The sequence below is a fragment of the Staurois parvus genome, unplaced genomic scaffold (genome assembly GCF_062004578.1).
Source record: "Staurois parvus isolate SC_StPar_1 unplaced genomic scaffold, SC_StPar_1.0 ptg000137l, whole genome shotgun sequence".
Classification (NCBI taxonomy): domain Eukaryota; kingdom Metazoa; phylum Chordata; class Amphibia; order Anura; family Ranidae; genus Staurois; species Staurois parvus.
The window spans coordinates 842,672-859,202 of NW_028317933.1; the positions used below are offsets into that span (position 1 = coordinate 842,672).

The following is a 16,531-nucleotide window of genomic DNA, read 5'->3' on the forward strand; positions in this document are numbered from 1 at the left end:
ATCTTTTAAGGGCCTCAATTTTAGAAAAGGGTACCAGCGGACACTGAGGGTGACGTTTTTATTCCTCCTTGACTGCTTTATAGCAGGCCTGACAAACTGCTCTTCAACCTGCTCTTGTTTTTCTACCCCCAATTGGCCACCCAACATATGAGGATAGGCCAAATCCAACAACATTCTTGTGTGAGGCTGGAGATCCACCAGCTGCTCAACAGCTTGCTTCTGTCTCTTCTTTACATGATACAGTAAGTCATAGTATACTGGAAAATGGATCCATAGGGGCTAACTTTTTTGGTTCTTGGGGTGCCCTGTTGCATATTTGAGATGCTGCTACTGTGGAGTCTAAAAATGTACTCGACACTGGTAAAGCTGTTATTTCTGGCATTGGGGGCAGACGTTTCCTCTGACTCCCAACCAAAACAGCTAGTGGGAAATTGTCGTGTACCTCTGACATAGGGTTGGCAAAATATTGTGTCATTCATTTCAGAAACATTGCAGAGCTTTTTATCACCTCCTTTTTTTTTTTTTCCCCCTCCATGGTTCCCAAGATGGAGGAAATACTCAGTATTAGTGTAGCAAGGTCTTCCCCATGATATGTCTTACAGTTCTGTTAAGTGTCTCCACTGAAGTGCCAAACCCTGCCTTAAGAGAAGTATGGGTTCACCACAAGGTGCAAACCATTCATAACCCTGAAGAATAGAAAAGCCAGATTAGACTTTTCCAGAACTGGTTTGGCTTTTTTAGATGTTTTTTTGGCAAAGCCTTTTTTGGACATTCTTTAGCATTCTTAGAAACTAAGATTAATCTGTACCAGAATGACGGGAAGAAAAAAGTGTGGAGAAGGATTGGAACAGCTCATGATCTTAAGCACACAACGTCATCTGTAAAACATGGTGGAGGCAGTGTGATGGCATGGGCATGCATGGCTTCCAGTGGCACTGGATCATTGGTGTTTATTGATGATGTGACAAGAGAGAAACAGCCGAATTAATTCTGCAGTGGTTAGAGATATACAGTCTGTCCAGATTCAGCCAAATGCAGCAAAGTTGATTGGACGACGCTTCACAGTACAGATGGACAATGATCCAAAACACAATACCTTTTGAAGGAAAAGTGGAATATTCTGCAATGGCAGAATCAGTCACCGAATCTCAACCCAATTGAGCATGCATGTCACTTGCTGAAGGCAACACTAAAGGCAGAAAGGACCCACAAACAGGAACAAAGAACTGAAGACAGCTGCAGTTAGAGCCTGGCAAAGCATCTGAAAGGAGGAAACCCAGTCTTTGGTAATGTCCATGAGTTCCAGACTTCAGGCAGTCATTGCCAGTAAGGATTCTCCACAAAATATTAAAAATGAACATTTTATTTATGATTATATTTATTTGTCCAATTACATTTGAGCCCCTGAAAATGGAGGGACTGTGTATAAAAATGGTTGCAGTTCCTAAAATTTGTACCTGATATTTATGGTTCAACCCCTTGAATTAAAGCTGAAAGTGTGTGTGTGTGTGTATATATATATATATATATATAACATACACACACTATATTGCCAAAAGTCCAAATCATTAAATTCAGGTGTTCCAATCACCTCCATGGCCACAGGTGTATAAAATCAAGCATCTAGGCATGCAGACTGCTTTTACAAACATTTGTGAAAGAGTGGGTCGTTCTCTGGAGCTCAGTGAATTCAAGCATGGTACTGTGATAGGTTGCCACGTGTGCAATAAGTCCATCTGTGAAATTTTCTTGCTATTAAATATTCCACGGTCAACTGTTAGTGGTATTAGAACAAAGTGGAAGCAACTGGGAACAGCAACTCAGCCATGAAGTGGTAGGCCACGTAAAATGACAGAGCGGGGTCAGAGCATGCTGAAGTGCACTGTGCGCAGAAGTTGCCAACTGTCTGCAGTCAATAGCTAAAGACCTCCAAACTTCATGTGGCCTTCAGATTAGCACAACAGCAGTGCATAGAGAGCTTCATGGAATGGGTTTCCATGGCTGAGGTGCATCCAAGCCTTACAGCACCAAGTGCAATCCAAAGCGTCGGATGCACTGGTGTAAAGGATTGAACTCTACAGCAGAGGAGACGTGTCCTGTGGAGTGACAAAATTACGCTCCCAACTTTGTGTTATGGCCCCTTCCTGTTCCAACATGATTGTGCACCAGTGCACAAAGCAAGGTCCATAAAGACATGGATGAGCGATGGGGATGGGGTGGACAAAGTCCTGACCTCAACCTGATAGAACACCTTTGGGATGAATTAGAGTGGAGACTGCGGGCCAGGCCTTCTCGTCCGACATCAGTGCCTGACCTCACAAATGCACTTCTGGGAGAATGGTCAAACATTCCCATAGACACCCTCCTAAACCTTGTGGACAGCCTTCCCAGAATAGTTGAAGCTGTTATAGCTGCAAAGGGTGGGCCAACTCAATATTGATCCCTATGGACTAAGACTGGGATGCCATTAAAGTTCACAGGCATGTAGGCGTCACAATTCTTTTGGCAATAGTGTGTGTGTGTGTCCCCTTTTACACCAAAAGGTTTTACATAAATTAATGGTAACTATTGTGAGCACCCTGTGTCAGTGTTAAATGACCTATTTTGACCCTCTAACTGCCACCTATGATGAACAGATTGGATTGTTGAAAAGAACACAGGATCACACCAACCAAGGAAAAAGCTTTAAAAAAAACAAAACAACTAATGCAGCCACTACATCTAAGACTTGGTAAGCTGCAATATAATGCATGTGATTTGGGTTTTAATACTGCTTTAACCTCCCTGGCGGTATTCGCGAGTGTAGCTCGGGGTAACATTTCAGTACCAAGAGCGGTAACCCCGAGCTACACTCGGGAATACCATGCGGCATTGCTCCGGCATTTGTTCTTCACTTACCTTACCCTGCGCTCCCACGATGTGTCCCCTGCAGCTTCCCCGGCCATCTCCTTCGACCGATGCTGGCATCCGGCTTCTGTGTCCTGTCCCTGTGGCGTCGGGACGTACGGGCGCCGGTGGGAAATTTAAAAATTTTAAATAATGTCATTTTTTTTTTTTTACATAGTAAAACATTGCTGCCTCAACCAATTTCACATACATTTTGTCCCTAATGCTTTGTCCTGTGCCCTGCCTGCATTTTGTCTGTTCTTTCTGCCTGGAAACTGAGAAACGTCCATGGCGTCCAAAAAGTGTCCCTTTAGGTCAAAAGCGGTTTTAGACCGGCTAGAGAACAGCGATAGTAAATCAGAACCACTTGCAGAATTGAGTGATAATGATTTGTGGGGAAATTCGTCATCAGACACTGAAAACGATTCTGCGACTTTGCTCAGTGATGTGCGAACTTGGCGCTATATTTCAAATTTCAGTGTTTTTGGTTTGATTATATTATTGAATTAAATGTATTAATATTATATTATTATTTTTTATGATTATTTATTAAATTATAATTTATGATTTTGTGTTTAAAATTTTATCATCCCCGGGATGTTTAATAGACTCTTGTTCAGACAGATTTCAGTGAGTTATTCCTAAATATTACAGCCTACAATAAAAAAACTACATATTTCCATGCAAAATAATGGTACCGCTTTCAGCACCAAAAATTGGAAATAATCATACCGCCAGGGAGGTTAAGCATTTCAAAGGAGAATCTGTTTATGCAGCTGGTTAGAATATGTGGTATTCAAGAATTGAATTTGGTCAGCCAGTCAGCATCCAGTACATCTTAGCTGGCCATAGATGGTCATTTTTACTTTTTGGGGTTTTTTTTCTTTCTTTTCCCATTCAGCGTGCTGGCTAAATGCTAAAAGAATAACTGAACGTATTCCTTCATTCAAACAAGCGAGGTGTTGAACTGCAGGTGCTAATCAGTATATTCTAACATTCCCGTTTGACAGAAGCAAAGCATAGATCGAACTCAGGCTAGTTCAGCAGGACACTCTTGATTCATCTGTGGCCAGCTTTAGTGAATAAGTCGGAGTAGGAAAAAAAAGCATATAGCAAGAAAAGATTGAGCTGGCTAAAACCGTGAGGGGAAGAGCCTAGCATTCTGAAGGACCACAGGAGGGTTTCTGTTATAGTTCTATTGGATTCATCATCCATCCCTAGGACTGCAACATCCAATATAAAGCAGCACTCTGGAAAAGAACCAAGGATGTCTGGAACTTGAAGATTGTGTTCTTTATTATTTTCCCTCACTGTCCATGCATGTACACAGCAGTGGTATCCAAGGGTTTGTCTAGTTAACCTATTGGCTTCCTCCATATCTTAATAAATTTGGGGAGAAGGGGATATAAAGGGAAGATTGACCTGGCTGAATAAAGGAAGAGCCTAGAATATTTGTTTGAAGGAACTCATATTAGGTGTGGTATGTATATGTAGGTACTGTTTTTAATCTGTGGTGTCTGTATACAGTACTGTGCAAAAGTCTTGGGTAGGTGTGAAAAATTGCTGTGAATGGAATGCTTTCAGAAATAGGAGTGTTAATAGTTTATTGTTATCAATTAACAAAATGGAAAGTAACTGAACAGAAGAGAAACCCAAATCAAATCAATATTTGGTGTGACCACCCTTTGTAAGTAGAAGAATTGATGCTGTTTTGAAGGTGCAAAGTTCTTATGCACACAGTTTTTGAAGGAACTTGGCAGGTAGATTTTTCCAGACATCTTGGAGACTAACCACAGATCTTCTGTGGATGTAGACTGCCTCTAATCGCTCTGTCTGTTCATGTAATCCCAGACAGACTACATAATGTTGAGATCAGGGCTCCTTGGGGGGTCAAACCATCACTTCCAAGACTCATTGTTATCCTTTTAAGAACTGTCTTCAGTCCAAAGAAGTTCACCTTTGATAACATGTTACACCCATATTCTGGGTGTAACATGTTATGATCAGACCAGCCCCTGCTTTGACAGCTAGCAGGGGGTCTTCTCTCCCTTGCTAGCTGTCAAATTTAAATAAATGTAGCCAAGTGGGGCTCCATCACCGTCACTTATTCACGGTGTTCTGTGAATGAGAAACTAAAAGTCCTGTCAACCTTAGCGGCTGTTGGCTTTTAGTTTTCAATGAACTACCGCAGCCCTGTGGAGCGCCATGGTAGTTCATTGATTCTTCCTGTCTGTATATCTATTTTCCCATATGAGCAAGCAGATATACTGACAGATCTGGAGGAGACCTGCATGGCACCAGTGACCTGATTGCTGGTGCAATGGTTTCCAGGCTCCTGCAGCAAAAAAAAAAAAAAAAAAAGCATTTTATTATTTTTTCTATAAATGTGAACATATCCTTTTAATAACATTGGCTGTATGTTTATTGTTATTGTCCTGCTACAGAATAAATTTGGGGCCAATCACACGCTTCTGTGATGGTATAGCATGAAGGATGAGTATCTGTACAGTGGGGATCGAAAGTTTGGGCACCCCAGCTAAAAATTTGTATTAATGTGCATAAAGAAGCCAAGGAAAGATGGAAAAATCTCCAAAAGGCATCAAATTACAGATTAGACATTCTTATAATATGTCAACAAAAGTTAGATTTTATTTCCATCATTTACACTTTCAAAATAACAGAAAACAAAAAAATGGCGTCTGCAAAAGTTTGGGCACCCTGAGTTTATAGCATGCACTGCCCCCTTTGCAAAGCTGAGACCTGCCAGTGTCATGGATTGTTCTCAATCATCGTCTGGGAAGATCAGGTTATGTCAATCTCAAAGGTTTTAAATGCCCAGACTCATCTGACCTTGCCCAACAATCAGCACCATGGGTTCTTCTAAGCAGTTGTCTAGAAAACTGAAACTGAAAATAGTTCACGCTCACAAAGCTGGAGAAGGCTGTAAGAAGATAGCAAAGCGTTTTCAGATGTCAATATCCTCTGTTCGGAATGTAATTAAGAAATGGCAGTCATCAGGAACAGTGGAAGTTAAAGCAAGATCTGGAAGACCAAGAAAAATATCAGACAGAACAGCTCGCAGGATTGTGAGAAAAACAATTCAAAACCCACGTTTGACTGCACGATCCCTCCAGAAAGATCTGGCAGACACTGTAGTTGTGGTACACTATTCCACTATAAAGAGATACTTGTACAAATATGGTCTTCATGGAAGAGTCATCAGAAGAAAACCTCTTCTATGTCCTCACCACAAAAATCATCGTTTGAACTTTGCAAATGAACATATAGACAAGCCTGATGCATTTTGGAAACAAGTTCTGTGGACCGATGAGGTTAAAATTGAACTTTTTGGCCGGAATGAGCAAAGGTACGTTTGGAGAAGAAGGGGCACAGAATTTAATGAAAAGAACTTCTGTCCAACTGTTAAGCATGCGGTTGGATCAATCATGCTTTGGGGTTGTGTTGCAGCCAGTGGCACAGGGAACATCTCACGAGTAGAAGGAAAAATGGATTCAATAAAATTTCAGCAAATTTTGGATGGTAACTTGATGCCATCTGTGAAAAAGCTGAAGTTAAAGAGAGGATGGCTTCTACAAATGGATAATGATCCTAAACACACCTCGAAATCCACGGGGGATTACATCAAGAGGCGTAAACTGAAGGTTTTGCCATGGCCTTCACAATCTCCTGACCTCAACATAATTGAAAATCTATGGATAGACCTTAAAAGAGCAGTGCGTGACAGACAGCCCAGAAATCTCAAAGAACTGGAAGACTTTTGTAAGGAAGAATGGGCAAAGATACCTAAAAACAAGAATTGAAAGACTCTTGGCTGGCTACAAAAAGCGTTTACAAGCTGTGATACTTGCCAAAGGGGGCAGTACAAGATATTAACTCTGCAGGGTGCCCAAACTTTTGCAGACGCCATTTTTTTGTTTCTGTTATTTTGAAAGTGTAAATGATGGAAATAAAATCTAACTTTTGTTGACATATTATAAGAATGTCTAATCTGTAATTTGATGCCTTTTGGAGATTTTTCCATCTTTCCTCGGCTTCTTTATGCACATTAATACAAATTTTTAGCTGGGGTGCCCAAACTTTCGATCCCCACTGTATTTTTTTCACGTACCTGGTGTGAGAGGCCAATGAAGAGAGGGCTTCCCTTGCGGCTAAGTTCCAGACCCGCCTGAGAGTGGGACAGCAGGAGTCAGGCCCAAAGTGGCACAGGTCGCCTGTAGGAGTGCTTTTGGTGGTCCACCCAGGAGCACAGTTGATGCACTGAGATGAGGTCTGCAGACAGGTGGCACCTGTGCGAAGTATGCAAGCCCTTCCGGGGAACAGAGGATTACCGGATAGCCGGTTCAAAGCCATGGTCCGGTACCGGGTGAAGATCAGAGCAGCCGTAGTCAGGTGGGATAGCCAAGGTCATACACAGAGGAGCAAGAGAGAATATCCGTTAGCCAAGCCGAGGTCAGGTCAGGGTTTAAGCAGAGAAGACAAGTCCAGGAGCAAACCGAGTAAGTAACAGGAAATCACAGATCACAATAGCACAGGAACAGGAAATCACAGGTCACAGTGGCACAGGAACAAGGTACTGGGGAGCCAGAGTTCAACCAGCACCTAAGAGTAGTGCAGGGCTTCCTTATAAAGGCTGTTTGGTGCCAAATTTGAGCCGATGTGAACTTCTGCAGCCATGCAAGGTACTGGCAGGGGTGTCAGGTCTCCTAACACCTCTGCCGAGGACGGAGCCCTGACAATTTCTCAGCACTGAGGACACCATTGATCCTGACCAAATCTCCAACTCCATTTGCACAAAAGCAGTCCATAACTTGCAAGGAACCTCCAGCATGCACTGTTTGCCTGCAGACACTCATTGTACCGCTCTCCAGCCCTTTGGAGAACAAACTGCCTCTTGCTACAGCCAAATATTTCAGATTTGGATTCATCAGTGCAGAACAGTGCTGTTGTCATTTCTCTGCACCCCAATTTCTGTGTTATCATGTGTAGTTGAGTCCTTAGCCTTGCTGCCATGTCCTATGCATGAAAATATAGGAACTGGGGTGTAGAAAAATGGAACCTGCCTAAGACTTTTGTACAGTACTGTGTGTGTGTGTGTGTGTGTGTGTGTGTGTGTGTATATGTATGTGTGTATATATATATATATATATATATATATAATATTTCCAAAAGTATTGGGACACCCCTCCAAATCATTGGGTTCAGGTGTATAAGATCAGGCATGCAGACTGCTTCTACAAACATTTGTGAAAGAATGGATCGCTCTCAGGGGCTCAGTGAATTCATGCGTGGTACCATGATAGGTTGCCACCTCTACGTCCATCCGTAAAATTTCCTGCTACTAAATATTCCACGGTCAACTCTTAGTGATATTATAATAAAGAGGAAGCATCTCAGCCACGAAAAATGATAGATCAGGGTCAGCGCATGCTGCAGCACACGGTGCGCAGTAGTGGCCAACTGTCTGTAGAGTCAATAGCTAAAGACCTTCAAACTGTGTGGCCTTCAGATTAGCACAACAGTGCATAGAGAGCTTCATCCAAGCTGCATCCAAGCCTTCACCAAGTGAAATGCAAAGTGTTGGATTCAGTGGTGTAAAGCACGCCGCCACTGGACTCTAGAGCAGTGGGGACGTGTTCTCTGGAGTGACCAATTGCGCTTCTCTGGCTGGCAATTTTGATGGACATGGGTTTGACGGTTGCCAGGAGAACAGTACTTGCCTGACTGCATTGTGCCAAGTGTAAAGTTTGGTGGAGGGGGGATTATGGTGTGGGGTGGTTTTTCAGGGTGTCGGCATACCAAGAGCATCTGCATACCAAGACATTTTGGACAATTTCATGCTCCCAACTTTGTGGGAACAGTTTGGAGATCGCAGCATCCTGTTCTAACATGACTACACACCAGTTTACAAAGCAAGGTTCATAAAGACAAGGATGAGCGAGTTTGGGGTGGGGGAATGGACTGGCCTGCACAGAGTCCTGACCCCAACCTGATAGAACACCTTTGGGATCAATTAGAGTGGAGACTGCGAGCCAGGCCTTCTTGTCTGACATCAGTGCCTGACCTCACAAATGCGCTTCTGGAAAAATGGTCAAACATTCCCATAGACACACTCCTAAACCTTGTGGACGGCCTTCCCAGAAGAGGTGAAGCTGTTATAGCTGCAAAGGGCGGGGCCAACTCAATATTGAACCCTACGGACTAAGACTGGGATGCCATTAAAGTTCATTTTCAATATAGTATGTGTATGTATATTTTTTTTTGTTTCACCAACAGAAATCTGATTTCCACTGTCCAGTTCCTCTGTGTGTTGCAAAAACAGGCTTGTTTAATAGTGACATATGCCTTCCATATTGACTGGTAGTCACTGCCAGCACCTAATGTGCTGTAGCTCTTCTAACCTCCCTGGCGGTATTCCCGAGTGTAGCTCGGGGTAAAGTTTCAGTACCAAAAGCGGTAACCCCGGGCTACACTCGGGCTTACCATGCTGCGTTGCTCCAGCATCTGTTCTTCACTTACCTTGTCCTGCGTTCCTGCGATGTCCCTCCTGCAGTTTCCCCGGCCATGTCCTCCGGCGTATGCCGGCATCTGTCATCTGGTTCCCGTCCCCTGCGAGCGTCGGGACGTACGGGGGACGGAACTGGCGGGAAATTTGAAAATGACAAAAAGTGACATTCACTAAATACACTAAAATCACATAGTAAAACATTACTGTATCAAACCATTTCACATACATTTTGTCCCGAGTGCTTTGTCCTGTGCCCTGCCTGCATTTTTACTGTTCTTTCTGCCTGGAAACTGAGAAACGTCCATGGCGTCCAAAAAGCGTCCCTTTAGGTCAAAAGCGGTTTTAGACCGGCTAGAGAACAGCGATAGTAAATCAGAACCACTTGCAGAATTGAGTGATAATGATTCGTGGGGGAATTCGTCATCAGACACTGAAAACGATTTTGCGACTGAACTCTTATTTTTTATGATTATTATATTATAATTTATGATTTCGTGTTTCAAATTTTATCATACCCGGGATGTTTACAAGACTCTTGTTCGGACAGATTTCAGTGAGTTATTGCTAAGAATTACAGGCCTATAATAAAGCGGTACATTTTTTTTGTCTTTTTTTTTTTAATTTTTAGCACAGAAATACTGACATAATCAGACCGCTAGGGAGGTTAAACTGCAGAACACAATTTACATAAGGCCAAAGTTGTCTTTTGGTGGAAGGACATTCTTAGTAGCCAACATAGCGCATTTTAGTATAAAATAGCTTGCTGCTCTCTTTTGTATACCCAATAGGAATGCCAAGTGGACAAAAGTGTTATATTTGCAGTAATCTTTCCAGTACCAATTGTGGTAGAGTTAAGCCAGGGGTTGTTAGCCATCTGCCAAATCTTTTCAAATTTATTAGGGTGAGTTCTGTTGGTACCCTAGCTTTTCTTGCACCAAGTTAAGAGTTCACCTGATCTATCCACATTTCTTTGTCATTGTGTTAAGGGGACTTTTGATGTTCAACTAATTTACGTGCAATAAATGATTAGTATAAATAAATGATGGCACTATGTGTTCTGGAGGTTGAAAAACCTCCACACCAGGTGCACCTAGTAGGCATGTTTATAGGATCAAATGGAATGGTAATGCCAGTAACTGTTACAATGATGACCAAACGGGAACCTTGTCCCTGTCAGGAGCTTCGTGCCCCGGGGGATCAGGGTAGTGGTCCAACCCCTTCGGGGGTAGGACAAAGCACACCCCTAAGTGCACTTTTTGTGTGGTGTTTTTGCACTTGCACTTTTTTGTGAAACACTTACGGGTTTTTCATTCTAGTTTGCACGTTTGCGGACTTAAAAAAAAAATGATGTCAATTATCTCTTTCCAATATATAGTTTTATTTATATATATATATATATATATATATATATATATATATATATATAGTTGGGTCCATATATATCTGGAAACAAGCACAATTTTTTAGTTTTTTTTTTTTTATGTATTCAAGCTATAGTTATATAATGGATATGGGCTGAATGTGCACACTCCCAGGTTTAGTTTGAGGGTATGTACATCCGAATTGGAAGAAGGGTTTAGGAATCACGTCTCCTAAGAGTAACCATCGGCCCTTTTTCAAGGGACCAAATGTAATTGTACAATTGAATCAGAAGCTGTTTCATGGACAGCCATGGGCTACTCCTTTGTTATTTCTTCATCAATTAAGCAGGTAAAAGGTCTGGAGTTGATTCTAAGTGTGGTATTTGCATTTGAAATCTATTGCTGTGAACCTACATCATGCGTTCAAAGGAGCTGTCCATGCCAGTGAAACAGGCCATTGTAATGCTTCAAAAACAAAACCAATCCATCAGAGAGATAGTAGCAAACATTGAGTGGCCAAATCAACAGTTTGGTACATTCTGAGGAAAGAAAAACACACTGGTGAGCTCAGCAACATAAAAAGGCATGGACGTCCATGGAAGACAACAGTGGTGGATGATCGCAGGATCCTCTCTGAGGTAAAGAAAATCCCATTCACAACATCCAGACAAGTGAAGGACAGTCTCCAGGAGGTGGGTGTATCATTGTCAATGTCTACAATCAAGAGGAGACTTCACTAGAGCAAATACAGAGGGTTCACCACAAGGTACAAACCATTCATAAGCCTGAAGAATAGAAAAGCTAGATTAGACTTTGCCAAAAAAAAAACATCTAAAAAAGCCAGACCAGTTCTGGAAAAGCATTCTTTGGATGGATGAAACTAAGATTAATCTGTACCAGAATGACAGGAAGAAAAAAGTGTGGAGAAGGCTTGGAACAGCTCATGATCCAAAGCACACAATGTCATCTGTAAAACATGGAGGAGGCAGTGTGATGACATGGGCATTCATGGGTTTCAGTGGCACTGGCTCATTGGTGTTTATTGATGTGACAGAAGCAGCCGGATGAATTCTGCAGTGTTTAGAGATATACTGTCAGCCCAGATTCAGCAAAATGCAGCAAAGTTGATTGGACAGCGCTTCACAGTACAGATGGACAATGATCCAAAGCACACTGCAAAAGCAACCGAGGAGCTTTTGAAGGAAAAGTGGAATATTCTGCAGTGGCTGAGTCAATCACCTAATATCAACCTAATTGAGCATGCATTTCACTTGCTGAAGGCAACACTAAAGCCAGAAAGACCCATAAACAACGAACAACTGAAGACAGCTGCAGTTACAGCCTGGCAAAGCATGAGAAAGGGGGAAACCCAGTCTTTGATAATCTCCATGGGTTCCAGACTTCAGGCAGTCATTGCCAGTAAAGCATTCTCAACAAAATATTAAAAATGAACATTTTATTTATTATTATGTTCCGTTGTCCAATTACATTTGAGCCCCTGAAAATGGAGGGACTGTGTATAAAAATGGTGGCAGTTCCTAAAATTTGTACTTGATATTTATATTCAACCCCTTGAATTAAAGCCAAGTAAGCACTTCAAATTCATTTGGATTGTTTCATTTTAATTTATTCTGGTGCCATACAGAGCCAAAAAGTATGAAAATGGTGTCCAAATATATATGGATCTAACTGTATATGTGTGTGTGTGTGTATGTATATGGCATGTCATAATTGGAAGGAATTGTTGCCTTGGGATACCAAACTCTGAAACATTTGTGAAGGATTTCAACATATTCCTGCTGTATAACTGATACATAAATTAAATCTGCCTGCTGCCTTAATGAGTACCCTTCCAGTTTAACAAGTTCAGCCTACATGGTGTTTTGCCATATAGGTGTGTTCTTTAGAAACCCAGAAATTTTTATACTGTTTTTTTAAGGCTTTTTTTTTTTTTTTTTTTTTTTTTAACACACCCAAATATGTTTATTCCATTTTAATAAGATAACAAAATACCAGGCTGTTATGACTGTATATGTTTCATCAAAGTAACAGTGATAAGTACCTATCCATGTATAATATCTAGAAACCACAGCAATAGTCATACCACAAGAAGACAGACCTGATCCATTGCATGTTTTTTGTTTTTTTTTTTTAAACCATATTAATGGTGGCGGAGCAGACTGGAGGCCCTTTACTAAATGAGATGGTGCCATTGATCTGTTTCCAGGAGGTACTAGCATTCTATCTATGGGGTCTGAGCTACTGTGTATAACCCTGAAAGCTGAAACGTTATAGCTTCCCTTGTTCAGTAGCTATTCCAGGTTTTTAAAGACTTCCTCTTTTTTGTTATATTTACTAAAACCTGTAACAGACACCATCTCCAGTTTTCCTTGCTTTATTAACAATTTTTCTCTTCCAGCGTCCTTACTGTCACCGGATACGGACCTTCCCTTGGGCTACACAGGAGAAGACCTCAATCTGTCCCCCGTCACTTCTACTGCCTTGCCAGACTTTCTTCCTGATGAGCTGATCAATTTGTCTCCACCCCTGACCAATGAGTACCGCTTTGGCTTGGAGAATTATGAAGGCGTTGGCGAACTCTTTGATTGTGATTTTGGCGACCTGGAATCTCTTGATTTGTGAAGTGGCAGATGATCCTGTTCTGTTCATACTCCTGAATCTCTGCAAGTGTTCGCCTCATCGTCTTAGGGTCACAGGGCTGATGTGATGACTCTGGAATGTCTGAGCATTTTCACTTAGTGGACTTGCCAAAAAGTTGTTTATATATTTTATTTGATTTTTTTTGTATCTGTGTGTATGTTGTAATTCAAGAGCTTAGTTTTCAAAAAAACACAAGGGAATTGCAATGGATAGAAGGTCTCAAGGACATGTAATGCTGTAGAAAATGAGGAGTTAATTTATCTCCTGGTGCTTTTCAGTAAAGCTGTGTTAAAAACTTGACTCTCCCTCCTGCTCGGCATGATTCTGACCCATGTGCTCTGCAACGTTTTGCACCTAATCATCAGCCCCATCGTAATCTATGTGGATTTCCCAACTACCTAGAATACTAGACCTGGAAGCCTGGAGAAGAAGGTTTTTAAAGCAGGTTAAACTGGAACTTCAGCCAAAAACATTGTATTTTTGTTTTGGAAAGTCTAATGGAAGTTTAGTTTTTTTCGTCAGTGTTCTTATTGTGTGTTGTTCCCATTTCATGTACCAGCAATCCATGTCTGGCCACTGCCAGATATTGTAAGACTTCTCCAGGTCATCCAAAACAAAGAGTGTAAAAAAATCTCTGGCTGGAGCCTCCACACTATATGCTAAACAATGCCAAGGAGGTAAATGTCAGCTTACCTTGTCACCATCCCATGCCAATTAAGTGTTAAAGTACTCAGAATCTGGCATATGCTAGATTTTGTTTCATAATTGACACCACAGTGCTGAAAACATACCTTTTTTCCTCACTTCTGACTCCACAGAGTCTCTGTTTTCCAGGTGTATATAGCTCTTCAAACGTCCCAACAACCTTTGCAACTGTTGGATTTTTAGTTCTCAATGATGTACCAGGGTGCTATTGAGCGCTGTGGTAGTTCATTGATTCTTCCTATCAGTGTTTCTGCTTGCCGGTACGAGCACACAGCTACACTGACAGCTTTACAGGAGTCCTGCATGGCACTAGCGATCTGATTGCAGGGGCATGCTTCTCAGGCTCCAAAAAAATAAAAGTAAATGCAAATGTTTATCTGCAAAAAAAAGTGCATTTAATTAAAAAGTGAGCTTATCCTTTTAAAAAGGATTACAGCTCAGAATCACAAATCATTTTCAAAGAAATACAGCCTTTTATGGGAGTGTTTTGACAGGAGATGTTTATCTTTGTAAGCATGCGTTGGTGACGGGGTCTCTTTAAGGAGATTGTTCATTCTCTCTTGAAAGCTCCCTCCCCAACCTGCTTATACTTGCCTTATTTTGTACTCCCCTGGTGCTTTTTTCTTTTTTTTTTTTGAATCCTCAGGAAATATTTGGTGCTATGACCTCATCCCAGGATGTATGTTTGTGCCTGAATGGCCAATCTCCAGGCACATACATGTTGAGTTGACATCAACCCAACATTAGTTCTGGCATGAAGCTTGCACAGGGTTAGGATTCACGGTTCACACACAGCAACATGGTGGCAGGGAAGCACAACAAAAGAAGATGAGTGGGGGTGGGGAATTTCCTTCAGTCAAACAGAATGGGCAAGGCTCTATAAATCCCACCCCCGTTACCCCCAAAAATGCCTCTTCAGCATTACACTTTCTTGGGATCTTCTTTAACCTCTTAATGGGGTTCAGTAGATTGTTAGGACTTGTATAAACATCACTGACATCCAAGGGCTGTTGACTTTACTGATGTTAGTATGTTCAATTAGCCAGATTTAAAGGTGAACACCTGCCAATACTGGAAATTCAGTGTTGTGTAAAAATGATAAAATACAAAATGGCACTCTATCCTCTGGATCTCGAGGGATGAGATCTGTCAGAGTGCTTCTACCACTACTGTTGTTTTTTTGTTTTTGTTGAAATTAGTTGTCAAGCTCCACCTCTGTGGTCTCTGTAGCTGATGTAGCATAGAGGGGTGTGGTAAGTATTTGTATTACACTCAGCCTCAAGCTAAAGTCTCAGAAAACTACCTTGTGCTGGTCCTATTACATTGGCTTCTACCCAAGACTGAATTTTAAGAGTTGGCTAGTCTTTACCTTATGTAAGGGGTTTTCCTTCTTCTTCTTTTTTTTTTTTTTTCCTTTTTCTGTTCTTTTTTCTCTCTTCTCCTGTCTTTCTCCTATGATCCATTGAACGTACAGTTCTTCCCTGTCAGACCTGTAGGTTCACTTATTTATGGATGTCCTCTGACCTTGTGGTTATTGGGGTACTTGTCTTTCATTTAAAATGACAGTATCAAGCGTTTAATATATGTTGTGTTTTATAATTTATTTAATTATTTTCTTCTTTTCCTTTTTTTTTTTTTTTTTTTTTACTCTACTCAATAGGCAATGCCAGTTTGTTTGTACAGCGAGTTCTGTTATAAGCTGTAAAAACTGTTTAGAGCAGTCGTTGCTCTGATGTGGCATTTCTTGTCAATATTGTGTATCTGCTGTACATAACCTGCTGACAACCCTCCATACCATTCCCTTAGCGCAGAGGTGGCATAGCCACTTTGATGGGTATTTCTGCCCTCCGTCCTCCCCTCTGGTGGTGTAGAATGGCACTTATTCCTTTTCAGTTCATTTAAGGCAAACAGGATTGAATTGTTTGTGAGCAACATAGCTTAATTTATATGTAAATCTGTTTTGTTTGCCAATAAATATTTTTTTCAGCTGTGCTGTGGGGTCTACTTACTAATTTTGATATTTTACAGGTGCAGTATGTAGCATTCATTCAAGCCCAGCCATTTTTTTTAAATTTGAAGAAAAAAACAGATTTTAAGGTGCATTTCCATCCAAAAATGTATCTTACAAGCTTTTTGAGTGGCAAAATATGTGTAAATATACCCACGCCTGGATATTAATATGCTAACTGCAGCTAACATGATTTGTTGACCGCAGTTTCAAATGTACATACACAATATAAAGGTTAGCACTTTAAAGATAAATAAGTAAACAAGTAAATGTTAAATAAAAGTAAAAATATAGAAGACACCAAAAAGTCCACAAGAAGAATCTAAGCCACCTCTTAAAGTGGTGATATCTTTCCACCCCCAATAAGAAGACAGCACTTTTAAC

General features: G+C 41.2%; 1 protein-coding gene across 1 annotated transcript in view; it reads left to right on the plus strand.

Moving 5' to 3' along the window:
• The window catches only part of E2F1 (E2F transcription factor 1), a 75,935-nt gene extending 59,805 nt beyond the window's left edge, over positions 1–16,130 (plus strand). Inside the window, exon 7 of the mRNA XM_089673229.1 lies at positions 13,193–16,130. Coding sequence (XP_089529355.1) covers positions 13,193–13,416 — 224 coding nt within the window. The 3' untranslated portion in view covers positions 13,417–16,130. The remainder of the gene's footprint in view (positions 1–13,192) is intronic.
• The last annotated feature ends 401 nt before the right edge of the window (positions 16,131–16,531 follow it).